Raw genomic sequence first — 15945 nt, 5'->3', positions numbered from 1 at the left:
TTGGAATGGTTTTCTGAAGCATGTAACATTTTATATTCCACACAAAAAGGATGGTGCATAACTATATTACTGTTACCTTTATCATTTCTGTCTCTCTTTCTTTGAAGATAGCCTATACGTAGTCTATATGTAGTAAGATAGCCTATATGTAGTAAGAAAGCTTGGATTCTTCCAGCCTTCCAAATTCCTATAAATTTACTTTCCTACTCAAAGAACCCAGTTATGTCCAAATCTTGCGCTTTCTCTGTCCATGATATTTGTAGGCTAGACCTTTTATTTCATTCTCTGAACCTAAATTTGTCCAAATTTTAAGTTGTCATTCCTTAATAACTGCCAACTCATGCTATCTTCCTGTCATTTTTTTCTTTTTTACCCTCTTTGATCCATACAAAAACATCTCTAATATTATATTTTTTGCCCATCATTCTACTCTCTGTATTTTCCTGTCTTTCACTGCAAGTTTCCTGAACCATACCAATCTTCCTAGATATCCATCATTCTCTCACGTTGTGACACCTGTCTCCATTTGTCTCAGGCTTCTCCTTGTTATACTGTTCCTCATCCAGTTTTACACTTTCTTTTCTTCTTTGGACACTCTTTCTGAGTATTCCATATATTTATACATAAAATCTAACTACAAATCTCAGGAAGAATAGCAAAAAAATTATATAAAATAACTTTGTAAACTCATTGCAAATTAAGTTACTGGTTTAGATTATAATCACAGTTAGTCTGAAGTGGAAAAGCTTATGATCCATAGCTTCTAATTGGGAAGATATCTCTTTTTAGAAACACTTAGAAACAAGACAAAACTACAGAAGGTTCCCATAATGGTCTTTGTGAGTTTTTTCCTTTACTACTCAGCAGAGTTAGATGTCTGTGCCTCCACTGGACTAGAACCACAGCCTCTGTAAAACCAGTTTTAACCATCACTTCTTCAAAAGCCAAAAGGTGAAATGCAAATTTACTCCAATCTTCAATTCAGTGTATTTGTCTCCTATTATCAACATATTATATAAAAAGGGTCAAAATGTTAAAAATATTTCAATCAGTTCTTCCAGCAACAGGAGCACTTAGTTTTCCCATATATGAACTGGAAAACAGTTCTAAATCCAGTGGCTAAATTTCGTTGGTGTAAAGCAGTGCAAAACTACTGATTTGGGGGCAGCTAAACTTATTTATTTCATCCAAGGAACTGTCTTCAAAACTGTAATAGTTGAATTTCCTTCCTAACTGGAGGTAAAATTAAATAGTATATTAATATATAGTTTAAATATATAGTTTAAATGGGAGTCTGGACAGCCAAATTGGAATTGTTGGATGTGGAGAAAGAAATGGAAAGATAAGCCTGGGACAATGCAAGTGAAGAAAATGGATTGCTGTAAGGAGTCAGTAGTGGAAAACAAGCAGGATAGCAGTGGAGTGGGACAAGAGGCAGAAAAGAACATATCTGGCATAAAAAGACAGTAATTTCTGTGTAGAGTTCAGCACAGTATAGAATCTGAAATGGAATCAGTATTCCAGATTTTTATTATTTCTTCCTTATTAGCAAATGTCTTTGAAATCATCTGTTAAAGTATCCTATTCCCTTATAGCTCTGAATGTTCTATTTCCCTAGAGCTTTGACCCATGGACAATAAACCTACTATTGCGATCATTTCCTTGGATAACTCAGCCAGCAGGGATCCGTATGGCATCTGAAGATTCTACACATCAGTATGACTCATAATGAAATGCTAACTAAGCTGTCAAGTTAATCTCTCTAAAATTCAAGCACTGGCAAAATTAAAGCATTGATGCTATTTATATAAAATACTAATGCAAAAAAATCAAAGACTGACTTGAGTCTTGTGACTTTTGAACAAAATGCAAACATAACAATAGGATTTTATTTGGAAATTCTTATCCAGAGATAATGTATTTTCCCCAAATAGATTCTGCTCAGTTAATGTTACACAAGATTTAACACTCTTCAGTATAAACAGCCCATGCAGAACAAATGGCTTTCATTTAAATTATAAGTGAACCAGGCAGATGAGACTTAAAATCAAAAAGAACACAGACGTGATTTGGAAAGAGGAGAGGAAGAACGTGAACAGATGCAGAAGGGCAAACTATTTGGGATGACACATTCACTTGCTGAAGAAGACCCAGAAATCTTGCATTGTTAAGTAAAGAATACAACAGAAGATGGCAATTATCAAACAGGAAACTGTGAGGAGCAGACAAAAAGAAAAGCATGCCATTCAACCAGCAAGCAGAGAAGAAACCCAAGAAGTGCACATGCTCCTACACATGAACCAGAAGTTTAAAAAATGATCTGGAGCTTTGAATAAAGATTTTGCAATAGTATATATATGGGAAACTTGGAAGAAGAAAGGTAACCAGTGGCCAGTGTGTTATCAGTTCATACAGTACAGGGAAAAAACAGAACAGGTTATGACAGAGAAACAGTTGCAGTATACTTAAGAAAAAGCATAAAATCAAATGACATGATAATTACCAATGTCAACATGTAACACAGAATGCCTATGGACCAAAATTCTAGATGGAACAGGCAAAGTAAAGTTTTAGGACTATATGGAACCTGTCTGATGTGCTCAGGAAAATCAAAGAGGCTACAAGTTCAGAAGATGCAATAGTAACGGAAAACTTGAATTACTGAAGTACAGATTAGCTATATTTCTCTCATCAAAACTAGATTTTTAGGGACAGTTAATGATCGTTTCTTAAAGTAACTGGTCAGGGACCCCACAAGAAAAGAAAAGCATCTCTCTGTGCAGAATCCGGCTTAAGCGTTGTTGTCAAAGAGCTGCCCTGCAACAGTGACCATAAGGGACTGAAATGTGTTTAACTTGCTCTCAGGAGCAATGCAAGGCATTCAATCCCATTAGTTTTTGCCTAATTTTTAAAAGTGGAATGACATAAAAATGAGAACTCTTATTGAAAAAAGTTAAGAGTATCAATAAAAAAAGCTGCGCCATTGCAGATCAACCACAAACCTGAAGGTATAAATATATACCATTATCATAAAAACACACCATGAAAATACACAAAAAAGAAAGTGGATTGTGTTGCAAAAAGCAAAAAGCAACCTTCACCTGGCAAAAGTTGTCTCCAAAAGAAGAAACTAGAAAGAATCAAATTCTAGTAGGTTAGATGTAAAAACACAATTCAGCAAGCTTAAAAAAAAATAAAATTGAGAATCAACTTGAAAAAGATATAAAAATAATTATAAAACTTCTTTTAAAATATTAGAAGCAGGTAACTTGCTAGAGAATATCTGAATCCATCAGCAAACAGTTCACAATAAAAAATCCCTAACGTTTAGGGAGGATCAGCCAATAGCAGAAAAACTATATACCAGTTTTCCTCTGTAACCACCATGGAGGTGTTTGACCAGGCCAGGAGCCTCATTATTGGGGGACTTTCTGAAACTTAAGTGTTGGTAGTCACGGTTTCAAAGCAAATAAACAAAGCATCAGACACAGATTGTGAAAGTCAAATGATATCTCACCCCCAAGGCAAGAAAGAAGGTAAAATCAAAGCAACACAGGAGCATGAGGACATGAATTCCTGTGAGAGAAGAAGCTGGAAACTTCTGGCAGCAGGAGGAAGGCTACATCCCACCTGCTGGGGTTCACCTAGAGAACAAGATCATGACCCTGGTAACAGAGAAGGAACAACTTCTGTTGGGGAGAGACTCCAAGCCAGACAACTCAGATTATCAGACGAGGACCAGTGCTATCAAGAGCAAGCGACAAGTGTTATTGGTTAAGGACTCCCTCCTGCATGGAACAGTCACATTTCTGCCAGCCAGACCTAGAGGCTTGTTTCTTGCCAAGACAGCAGATCTGGGATGTTGAAAAGAGATTGTTAAGACTCATCTAGCTTTCTGACAGCTACTTCTTGCTGTTCGTTTATGTACATGGAAAATGTGGGTCCGCTGATGAATGTGGAAAGCAACCTAGTGAGGGCAATACAGGAAAGGTTGAAATATTCAATGTCTTTTTCATCTCAGTCTTCACAGGCAAAGTGTGCTCCTAGACCTCTGCATGTACTAGAATGGTTTGGGAAGGAGCGGATCCAGCAGTGGAGAGCAACTGGTTAGCGACTACTCGGAGAAAGTGGATGTATTCATAACCATGTAGCTGGTAGGATCCACTCAAAGGTGCTCAAGGGGTTGGCCAATGTGTTTGAAATGCTGATATTATCTATGCAAAATTATGGTGAATGAGAGAAGTCCCTGGTGACTAGAAAAAGGCTGACGTTACACCCATCTTTAAGGAAAGAGGACCTGTGCCACTACAGGCTGGTCTGCTTCACTGCAGTCCATGGAATGATTATGGAGCACGTCTACCTGGAAGCCATTCCAAACACAAAGGGACTCAGGAGCAGTCAACATGGATTTACCAAGGAAAATCACACTTGATCAACCCTAATTTCATTCTGTAATGAAATTACCGGCTATGTTGACAAATTGAGATCAATTGATATAATGTACTTTGACTCTAGTGTGGCTTTTGACTCTGTCTTCTATAGCATTCTCATCTGGAAGCTATAGATATATGGGCTTGATGAATGGACAGCAAGTGGGTTAAAAATGAGCTGAACTCTGAGGCTCCAAGGGTGAAAATTGGCTGTTCAGTGTCCACAGTCTATTCCATGGGTTGATATAGGAGCTCATACTACTCAGTGTCTTCATCAGTGACCTGGGTAATGAGAAAGAATGCATCCTGAACAAATCTGTGGAGATTACTGAATAAGTGGGAGTGGTCAATATACCAAATGACAGAGCTTCCATCCATGGAAATACTGAAAAAATGAGGACTGGGTCAACAGAAACTTCACAAAGTTTTGAAGAAAGAGAAGTGCAAAATTCTGCACCTGGGGCAGAACAGCTTCATGCATTGGTACAGGCTGGGAACCAACTGGTTGAGTCCCTGCTGAAGAGAACCTGCCACCCATAGTTGACTTGATCTGGTGTTAGTGACCTCTTCACTTTGAATGGGAGGTTTGACAACCTTGAGAGGGAGGCTTTCAGAGGTCCCTCCAAGAACATTTCTATGCTTCTGCGATATTCCCCTAGGGACTGCAAAGAAGCCTAATGATAAAAAACCTGAAATCTTAAATGTATTTTTATTCTGTTTGTAGTGAGAACACCTGTGGAATATGTGGCAAGGAGTCAGGTAACTGGCAGAGTATGTGACAGCAGCCCCAGAGTGTGCTCTCTACACACTGACCAAAACCCAAGGCCGGACACGCATATTCTGTTTTGTCAACAATGTCTAGCTACTTCGCAGCCAGTAGCTACCCAAGGTTAGCACAGCTGAGATACGGACATAGTTCTGGTAGATTAAAGGGGCCTTCAGGATACAACAAGTTGAGTCCCGCCTGGGCGTCCAACCTGTGCATCCAACAGCCTCCCATCAGCGACCCCTCCATGCAGTTGGTTCCTGGGGCTCCCTGCGCAGTTTGGAGAGTAAGTCCTTCCTTAAATCTATGTTGTTTAACCCCTTATGAACATGAGTGTCTCTCTACACTGGTATCCAACCCTCTCTTTCCCACCTTGCGGTCACACTGTTCTAAACTGATACTGACTTGGTTTAAAATACTTTTGGTAGCTATTTATCTTTGTTGGATTTATAACCTTGCTAAGAGAAATCAAGTCTGTTTAGCTAGAAAATTGTGCTTATTCTAATTTAACAATTCTATCTTTATCAGAAAACTACAACACATCTTAAAGGAAAACCAGGGAACTTTGTAGCTTTTCTATCCTAAGTCTTTCTTTTATGGCACTGATAAACCCTTTAAAGGAGTTAAAATTATTTTGATCAGGATAAATATTTACAATATTTTAAAATCTATGTTCAATGTTTTGAAGCCATAAAAGAAATAAAGTTAATCCATGAAAGAGCACATACCAAAACCAATAGGCAGCCTTATTGTCCATGTGCAATCTAAACTGCTGGGATAGTTGCCAGGAAACCCAGGGCTAAGGATCACTCCACTGAAGTCTGACATGCCACCACCACATTGTGCTGCAAAAACAACAAAAATATTTTTTAGAGGAGTAGAAATGAGCTAAAAATTAATCCAGAAATCTAGGACCATTTCATGATTAATTATATATCAATGCTTATATTTTAAAATATATATAAATATTCTTTTACCACTAAATATCTGTAATGAACTAATTTATAAATAAGTACTGTAAAAATGTATTTATTCTGAATTGACTGGGTTTTAATTTGGGGGACACATGCTCCTGAAAAGAGAACAGATGTTCACTCTGCACTCTGTCTGCATGAACCATCTTGTGAACGAGCAAGTGGTACGTATCAGCTTATAGCCACATTGACACAATTATTCATGGGTTTATAAAGGAAACATTCAAACATTCTGTACTCTGAACATTTCAAGAGGCCTTTATAAACACTGTATTTGTATCCTCCTCTTTTAAAAAGGAGATAAAGTAAATAGAGTTAGAAAAGGTACATGTATGATATTTCCAGAAATGCAAACAATTTTTGGAGTTTCTTTTCTATTTTATCAGGCATGAGGTCGTTCAGTAAAGTAACTTTCATTTCAATGTTAGATTTGAAAACATCTTTTAAAAGATCAAGATGTTAATTAGGGTAAATAAGATTTTTTAAACTAACTCCTTTTTTTTCCAGTTAACAGTTGCTACATCCTTTGAAATACAACTAAAAATCATTATTTGAGAGAAGGCAAGGCAAGGCAAGGCAAGGCAAGGCAAGGGGAGCTCAGTACCTCACAGGAGGTGTTTAACACCTCACTGAATTAAGAGCAGCATTATGTGTGGTAGGTCATGGGGATACATAATCTGTCTCAAAGAAAAGTAAAGTATAAAACCTCTAATGGGATCTGCAGCTTCCTGCTTTCTATACATTCAAGATTACAAATGCAGATAACTTTTATTATTATGGGAACCCTCCCCCCCAAAAAGCCATTTCTATTCAGTCAAAGAGGATGCAGATAGAGTTTTACATTCCTCACATTTATTCTTCATATAAAAAGAATATATTTTAGTGCATTTCAGATGTTTCAGTTGGGCTTTCAGCAGGTTCCTAGGGCTTCCTCCATTAATATCAATATGGTCATTTATAGAGTTTAATTTGAAAAATAAAATGTCTTTTTAAATAGGTAGACATGCCTTATACTGAAATCATCAGAGCTGAGAATGTAATGTTACTTCTATTTCAGTATTTTCTATAGCACTTATCAATCTGCTGAGGAAATGATTCATAAATAAATTAACTATGTTTGTAAAGGTCTCTGGAGGTCACATCACTGGTATAGGAGATTCATATTGGAATCTATTTCATTCATTCTTCTTCTGATCGGACACTTCAGAAAAGCTTTGCCGAAATAAGAGTGTATACTCTTATCAGTATACTCTGAAAATCTTCAGCTTAATCTGACCATTTTCACTTTTAATTAAGTTCTTTCAAATCTACCTACTCCTTTCCCTACACATATCTCTTATTTTTGAGTTCTCTGACTTGCTCATTCCAACATATTTAAGCAAATTTATGTATGATGAACGTACCTAAACATATTGGAATTGGGTAATTCCACCTTCTTACTGGTCCGGGCATACAGGTGATGTGTGAATGTCCCTAAAATGACACAATATTTAACAATACATATAATAAAAATATGAAGTATGCGCTGTATCATTAGTAGCTCAACAAAAAAAATGTTTAGCGATAATCCAAAACAGCATCAAAATATAAAAAAAGTAATAAGGTATAACATCTATATTGTACATCTGTGATTTATATCATACCCTTCAATGAAACCGGGAAGACTGTGCAATCTTACCTTTGTGACTGTTAGCTCTGTAGGGAATTGTGTTCATACCCTCTATTATTGTTTCTAACAGTGTCCATTTGAATTCTGTGATTCCAGCTTTAGCAATTTGATGAGTTAATCCTACAGTAAAGTTAGAAACTAAAGGTCTAACTGAGCAATGATTACATATTCATTTGCATCAACTGTGGAACATGAAAAATATATGAACGATATACATTACTGGGTTTATATATTAACTGCATATCGATTCTAAATGCAGTCCTTACCTCATCCCTACCCATCCAAATAGTTGCTTTAAGTAGCCAAAAGCTGAGTGATTTAAGAAATTTCTTTACAATAGACTGTCTCTTTACAACAGATTAAGTGTCATGAATAGTCTAAATATTCTCTGATATTTCAAGGCAGTCTGTAACAGATTTGTTTCAAGATCCACCACTACCTTGTTCAACAACTTCATGTAATCATTACTGTCTTCCAGGTACAGCAAATGAAAATGAAAAACGTCAGGAGAAAACTGTACTTCAGATATCTCGGAAAACTATGTAATACATGCTTTAATATACCTTGTATTATATATCTTATAGACCTCTATATCTTAGTAGAAAAAAAATCTCTAGCTCTTAGCCTGTTTGTCCAACCTTCATATGAAGAGAAAAGTTAGTCATAATGTTCAATCTCCTTATTAATTCCTGCAGTATTTGCAAGAACCAAGTATCTGTAAGGCGTACAGGGCAATTGTGAATAGCTTATTAATCAGTCTGCAACCCATTCTTTTTCTCTCCTAGAAGAAAAACTAACATGTTTTCTCTATAAGTGTGAGTAGGCACATCTGCTCAGCGCTAGAAGAAAAAAATGAAGTGGCAAAGTCATACTGTATATGCCAGCAAAACAATATGGAAGGAGGAGGTTTTTAATGTGTGTTTACATGATCTATGTTCCAGTGCTCTTTATATTTCCTTTATTTCAAGCCTAAGAGCTAAACTTCAGCAGTCATTGTCAGAGCTGCAATCACAGAATATTTCAGTTATTCTTGCAATGCTAGAAGGCTGAAAGCATGACTAGGAACTCTGTATTGAAGGGGAAACTGGAATACAGGTCCCAAATCCAAACAGTGGGTGAGATCCGGAAGCAGACAAGTTTATTTAGTTCCTATTACACAATGTTGACTGCAGCTTTTTACACTGTCCAAAAAACTAAAACAATTTATATTTTTGATGTAGTACTTATTACCGCAGGATCTAGGTCTTCAAAGAATTAGGTAAAACAACTGTTTGAAATGATCAGTGTTCTTAAACTCCACTTCAGTGAGTCAGTCTGAAGCCCATCATCAGGTGTTACAAGCCAGATTGACATTACCGAAGAAAGGCAGAGAAATACCCATCTTCAAAGTTATCCGTGTGCTATTTTACTCCAAAATTATCAATAACTCCATTAGCATTGTCATATATCAAAAATAAAACATTTCTCCCTTTAAGATGTATTTTACTTGCTAGAATGGGAACACACTATGCATAGGTAATTTGATTGTTTTCTCTTTTTATGCTTTGACAGAGCAAGATAAAATGAAGGCTACTGACTGCAGTGTCACACATGAGAAAAAATATAGAAAAGAATAATCTATCTGTTGGAATCTTCATCCTTTCGGAGAGTATCTCAAGTTGAAGCAGTGATCAGTTTTGGATTTGGTTCTTCAGCGTAACTATAGATATTGTTGAAAATATATCCAAGCTCTTTCCTGTAGACAGACAGCTTCCTACTGGTTGTACATGCCAGGAAACTCAAATAGGCAAATTAATCACAATTCACGGTCATTGTGTTGCCTCTAGTCCTACTTTTTGCTAATTCAACAACATAGCAAATATGCATGGTAAAAAACACCCACATTTTGAAAACCTTTTTGGATTAAAAAAAAAAAAAATCTGAAAGAAAATAACCGACACTATCTGATTTCTGGGGGGGTGGGGGGAATCCCTTCCCTTTGTTGGTTCTTTTTTCCCCCTTCCACTTATTTTCTTTTTATTCTTGCCTATAGAGACCTATTGATATTGTTCATCATGTGATTTGTTTAGCTTAATTTGCCAGCACTTCAACAGTTCATCTATGAAAACCAAAGATATCATCAGTAATGTAAAACAACCTATAATCACAAACATGGAGGAAGCACAGAGCTGCATACTTTGAGGGAATATTTGGATGGTTGTGAATTTTATATTAGGCAGTAAAAGTCATCAGTCCTGCAAACTGATTGTGTATTTACAACTCCTGAAGTTTTTGATGTCCATTTCATATTGACAGACTCAAACATAACCACGTTAAAGAACTAAAGGCATCACTTAAAATTGTAAACTTGGCTCACCTGGAGGGAATAACCCTGATCACACTGGAAGGACACCACATCTCCAACCATGTATCTGTCTCCAATTTTGATCCCATTGCTTGGAGTCTGTGGTTCAGGACAAGAGTCCAGACCTATAGCTGTGAAAATTGAGAAGTTTAGATATTCTAAGGAATATATAATCAGTTTTTGGATTCACATACTGTATATGGGCACACTCTATTGATATATTTTAGGAAGCTCCTGAGTACCAGCAGTTTCTCTGTGCACAAGCAAGTGGCATATTATTTTGGAACTATATAGAGAGGAAAACTTTCTTTGCTGAGCAAAGGAAGGGGAAAGAAACAAACAGACAGGCAGCAAACACTTCCCAGCAATTGGTAGTCTCGATTCAGTCTTGGCTAAATTTCTTCTGTCTTCTGGCTTAGACCCATTTAGTTCCAACTTCAGTCTCACCCCAAACCATAGCCTAATTCAAACTGGGAGCACTTGCACATTCCCTTCCCAGGGTGTTACAGATGGACAATATTGGCCAGTACCCCACCAAACACAAAACACAGGAAAACAAGTGCAAAGTATGTAAAATTGCCCGCCCGCATTCAGTCCTTCCCAGGTCTACCTCTGCTTTTCCATTCCTTTATACAGAAACAGAAAATTTACATCAAATTCTCACCTAATCTGCCATTTTTAACACAGTATATATAAAGTTACAACACAGATATTTCTAATTCCTGATCATGATAGAAGTCAGTTTGGCAAGAGACTGTATGTTTTTTTCATGCTCATCAGAAGGAGAAATGAAAAAAATTCTTCACTGCATCTACCCAGGAAGATCCAGGAAGATAAGAACATGTGTAACATTAAGTATAAGCAGTTCTCTTACTCTGTTTGCATGCTGTAAGAATTGCACCCTAAATACTTGTGAGGCCAGGATTAATAAGCAATTAAACACATACATACATAGGGTAGTAGGGACATGTGGGATTCAATAATGGAATTACATCACCATATTATCAGCTTGTGCATGTTTGAAAACTTGCTAATGTAACCGTTCACTTAATTTAAGAATCTCATTAAATAAAATTAAATTAAATAACATTTTTTATAATATATGAAAGCTGAAAGCTAATAAATTTATATTATATTATATATATTTATTATATATATTTATTACTATATTATATTTATATAATAATATATTTGGACTAAGATCACTGGAATCTACAATCTTTTGTGTATTCATACAAGTGAACCTCAGAACAACGATAATATAAGTCCCACTATAAAATGTAATTCAATCCTGCATTGAAGAAACTCCCTTAATGGCTTTGCAATCCTTTTCTTCTCTGCTGAGGACAGTAATTAGAGGAAAAAACATATTTTTATTGTGGATATCTGTTAATAGGAATCAGAAATAACTGATATAGATCCACAGACAGGGCAGTTCTGCTCATTACTTTTGGTCTCTGTTAACTTGGTGAATATTGAAAAAAAATCTTTGGCTATTAAGGAGCTTATATAATTCAGCAACAATATGTTTTTCATGACATTCAACAGTCCAGCAGCCTTAAGAAAAGAAATATTGTCTAGTCTTTGCTATTTTCCCTTTTACAGCCAGAATATGTGGGAGCTAACACTGAATCACTGCAGTGAACAATTTAATGCTTTCTAGTAAAGAAAATAAGAGAAATAGATTGTTTTAAAATAAGCAGTGATAATTATTAGAGACACAGAAAAATAAAACAAAACACAACCAAACTTCTTTACACATAAATGCTCCAAAAATTGAAGTAAAAGAATGATCAGTATGTACATGGTCAATGCAGGATCTCTACAGGATCAGTATGTACAAAATATTATCATCACAGAGAAAGGAAGATTAACTCCTTTTCTGTGAACCTGGGGAAGAAAGTCCTGAAATAAACAGTATTTCAAAGGAGAAACATTCCTTTCCAAACAAAATGATGCAAGGATAATATACAAGACAACATTTTGCAGTGTATTTCTATTTACCAAATGATTCTTATCACTCAAATTCTTTTTTTTTCTCTCAAACTGCAAACAAAAAGAACATCAAAGAACCTATTTGCAAAACAACTGATGGGCTAAGATGCACTTTTTACTTATGAGAGATCCAGAAGGTGATCCAAGTCATATGAAGGAAAACCTTGATCCTCTCCATTTTTGTATTATACCACAAAATTCCTTCATTATAAAAGTGCTTTTTTAAATAAAAAGCTTAAATTTAAGCTCTGTTTGTGATCTTAACCTAGATTAACAGCATCTGCTAGAAGAAAAAAAAAAAAAAGAACTTATGGCCCGATTTGAACCATTACAGTTTTATGCTTCAGGTTATCATTTGAACTTATAAATTATTTCAGTATCCGATAATTTAAAAATGTTATTTTGTATACTTGTGCTTGGATTTCTTTGTACAAATTTCAAATAAGAGCACTAGAAACATAGGAATACCTGTCTTGAAACCTAGCAGAATTCTGATTATTTACAATTAATTATACATTCTGGAGAGAAAATTACCCCCCCCCCCAAAAAAAAACAACGGTAAAAATAGAGATAAAATGTACTAAATTTGCATACAGTACAAGCTTGATTCCTATAACGCTCATGTTATAATATAGAAAAGTTATTTCTGTCATGTTGCATACATATACGAACTTGAGACATTATATGTTATTCTCTATAGCCGATAAACATTCTTTCGATGTCATTTATTTAAAAGCACACAATAAATAGTATTTATATAGCAGAGAATGAAAATTTTGATGCCACTGGCTTCAAAAGAGGATGACTTTCAAGTGTTCACTGTAAATTAACAGTGGAAACAGATCACATAAACTCACAGCTACCTTTGTAGTTCATTTCATCCTCAGTCTTGTAACTATACTACTTTTAAAAATGAAATTTTATGGTACGTGGTTACTGAGTGATTAAAAGGCCTACCTTAAAGAGAAGATAACTTATCACACAAAATCATTAAAAGATATACTGGAACATTATGATGGTGAAAAAGAGTTGAATGAACCCAAAATGAGGAATACCACAAGCCACTATCACAAGCACAGCTTGTCTCAGAGCCTTTTGGCACTACTGCCTCAGTATGAGCATGGCAGAGTTGAAGCTGGGGGTAAAATTTTTAGATGAGTCCTTTATAAGATCTTCAACAATAAAGAATCTAGCTGCATAAATAGCTTTTAAAGTTGGGATAGATGATATTTAATTTCCCTCTCTAAGGATGGAGGGATCGAATCTACAGAAATGTAGAGGCAAAAGTACAGCAGGATTTGGCTTATACAGATGAGTGCTTATAAACTATTTTGAGCATTTAAAGAGTTATTAGTCTTCAGCTTCCAATTGCTGAACCTTCAGCTGAAATGTAGAAAATGAGCATGTGAATACTCATTTTTTTCTGAGGCCATGCAAAGTGAAATGAGGTAGTTTAAATACCTTTCTCAGAATTGGTAACTTGGCTCATACCATGTCACAGCTATTCATCTTATTGTGCTCTCACCTCACTTCATCAAATAATGGTTGGCAAAAAATACAGTTGGAAGGTTTCGAATGCCTTACAAGAAACTGAAGCATAATATGATTCTTCTCAGCTGAGGGTTAGCTTAGAAGAACTTTTGTCTCTCAGATTGCCATAAAAGTAATTCTGGGGAAATCATAAATGTATTTACAAACTGCACTCTGTTCATTACTGACTATTTTTAGTGCATGACTAGTTCCTTGAATCACATTATACTGTCTTAGCATAATGTTTTAGATTTTTAAGCTTTGATAAACAATTGCATTAGAGAGAAAAGAGACTTTAACATAGACATTAATAGAAAACACTTTTTCAGTACCTTCTCATTTTTAAATATTTCTGATAAAAAAGAACTGGATATAAATGAAAAAGATAAAGAAGCAATCTGATGCTACTACCCCCTTCTCCGACAGCTTCTGTAGCTCTAAATATGAAAAGCTACAAATGAAATCTTGAAAAATACACTGTTTGACCACATAAGTCCTAAAGTAATATACCTTTTAATTTTTTAAAGTAATTGCCTTAATTTTATGGAATTTGTTTAACTATTTATATGTTTATGTTAAAATTACACAGTTTAAATGCATAAATTTCCAGGGGTTACATTTTAGAATGAACACACCTTTATTAATTTTAAATAGATATTGAATATTACAGAAATTATGTAGAAGACAATCAGACAGGAACTCAACCAACCTCAAAGGATATTACTACTATTCATACACCATAATCAATTACCTAATTAGTAAAACATTGCATATAGAAACATGAGGAGTAAATCTAAGATTCATAGTGGCTTACAACATACAAACAACATTTAACTATTTAACAAAGTGTGTTGTTTGCTGTTCATTGAGGTACTTCAGCTGATGAAACACATTTTCATATTTAAGATAGTTTATATACATACATACTCTGGATGTTAATAATATAGTAAGAATTTAAGAATTCAACATACGAGTGAAAATATGATAGAAAAAAGATTACTGATAAGACCTCTACTCAGGTTTGGAATATGAATACTTAATTCCTTTATGTCTAGGCACCATTTACTTGGTCTTAAAATATTTCTTAAAGAAAAAAAAAGCCCATTTTGGTTGTTTTTATGAAAAAGCACATTTAGATTTCTTAATAGTGCAAAAGATGAACCAGACTGGACAGTGTGAAAAACCTATTAATAAAGGATGAAAAGAAGTACTGGAAATGAAACAGAATGAAAACTTTTTATAGAAAATCCTTGTTGAGATGAGAAAGCAATCACTTTGGAAAGAAAGGGGCATTTCACCTCAGATTCGAGTGTCCTAGAATATGCGAGATGAACTTTGAAGACGCATTCTGTATTGAACAAAAAATGTCTCTGCCTAACTCAGTTCACATTTGTTTAATATAAATATTTAACTCTGATGTGATTTTCACTGAAGAATCATACACTGATACTTCAAAGAGTAAGATTTTAATTTATCTGACCTCTGATAGCCTCTGTTAGTAAAGACTCAAGCAAAACACAATAAATGTGTGAAATATTGGTATTAAAATGTGGTTATTACTGTTTATTTACTAACAATGCTTAAAAGCATAATCACAGCTTTTATAGCAGGAAGCACTGTCTGAGAGTCAGAGATGAAAACTAAGGAGAATTGGTGTTCAAATCACTGAATTCTGTTCTAACCATTGCATTTCAGGTGAAATTTCAGTACAAATACAGTAATTTTATATTTTGAGCTCTGGAATCCTGACTAAAATCCTGACTAAGCTCTCTCTCCACTGCAGAAAGCTACAAGAAAGAGTCAAAAATCCAGAAGATACACCAGGTACAATTTCCCTTGCCTCTCTTCCTAGCAATGGCAAAAAAGGATTGTCCCTTAGCTAAACCTCCTCTATCAAATTCCCGATTCAGCCCAGTGCAGAATTCTCCATACTCTGTGAAGGAAACAGACAGCTTCAGCTACATTAGAAGAAGAAGAACTCATAAAACTCTCCTCCGATTACAGCTGATAGACGCCATATCTTCTTTAGTAAGTAGCGCAGAGCAATGGATCTGTGGAGTGAAACAGCTGGTGCTGAGGCCTCAACAGCCACCCTCCGTGCTAAACTAAGGGCGTTTATTTGTTATAAGCTTGAGTCTGGTGCCATAGGCTGATTGTCCATTAGCAGCTGAAGGCATTTGCTGTGATTTTGAAGTATGTATTTCAACTTAGACTTGCATGGGAGGAATTCAGATTGC

General features: G+C 35.4%; 1 protein-coding gene across 1 annotated transcript in view; it reads right to left on the bottom strand.

Annotated features, from left to right (window-relative positions):
* The window catches only part of CSMD3 (CUB and Sushi multiple domains 3), a 734654-nt gene that overhangs the window by 121237 nt on the left and 597472 nt on the right, over positions 1-15945 (bottom strand). The window contains 3 exon segments of the mRNA XM_067292283.1: positions 5925-6041; positions 7574-7643; positions 10196-10314. Of these exon segments, the coding sequence (XP_067148384.1) occupies positions 5925-6041; positions 7574-7643; positions 10196-10314 (306 nt within the window).

Source organism: Apteryx mantelli, chromosome 2 (genome assembly GCF_036417845.1).
Source record: "Apteryx mantelli isolate bAptMan1 chromosome 2, bAptMan1.hap1, whole genome shotgun sequence".
Classification (NCBI taxonomy): domain Eukaryota; kingdom Metazoa; phylum Chordata; class Aves; order Apterygiformes; family Apterygidae; genus Apteryx; species Apteryx mantelli.
This window is presented reverse-complemented; position numbering and strand designations above follow the sequence as displayed.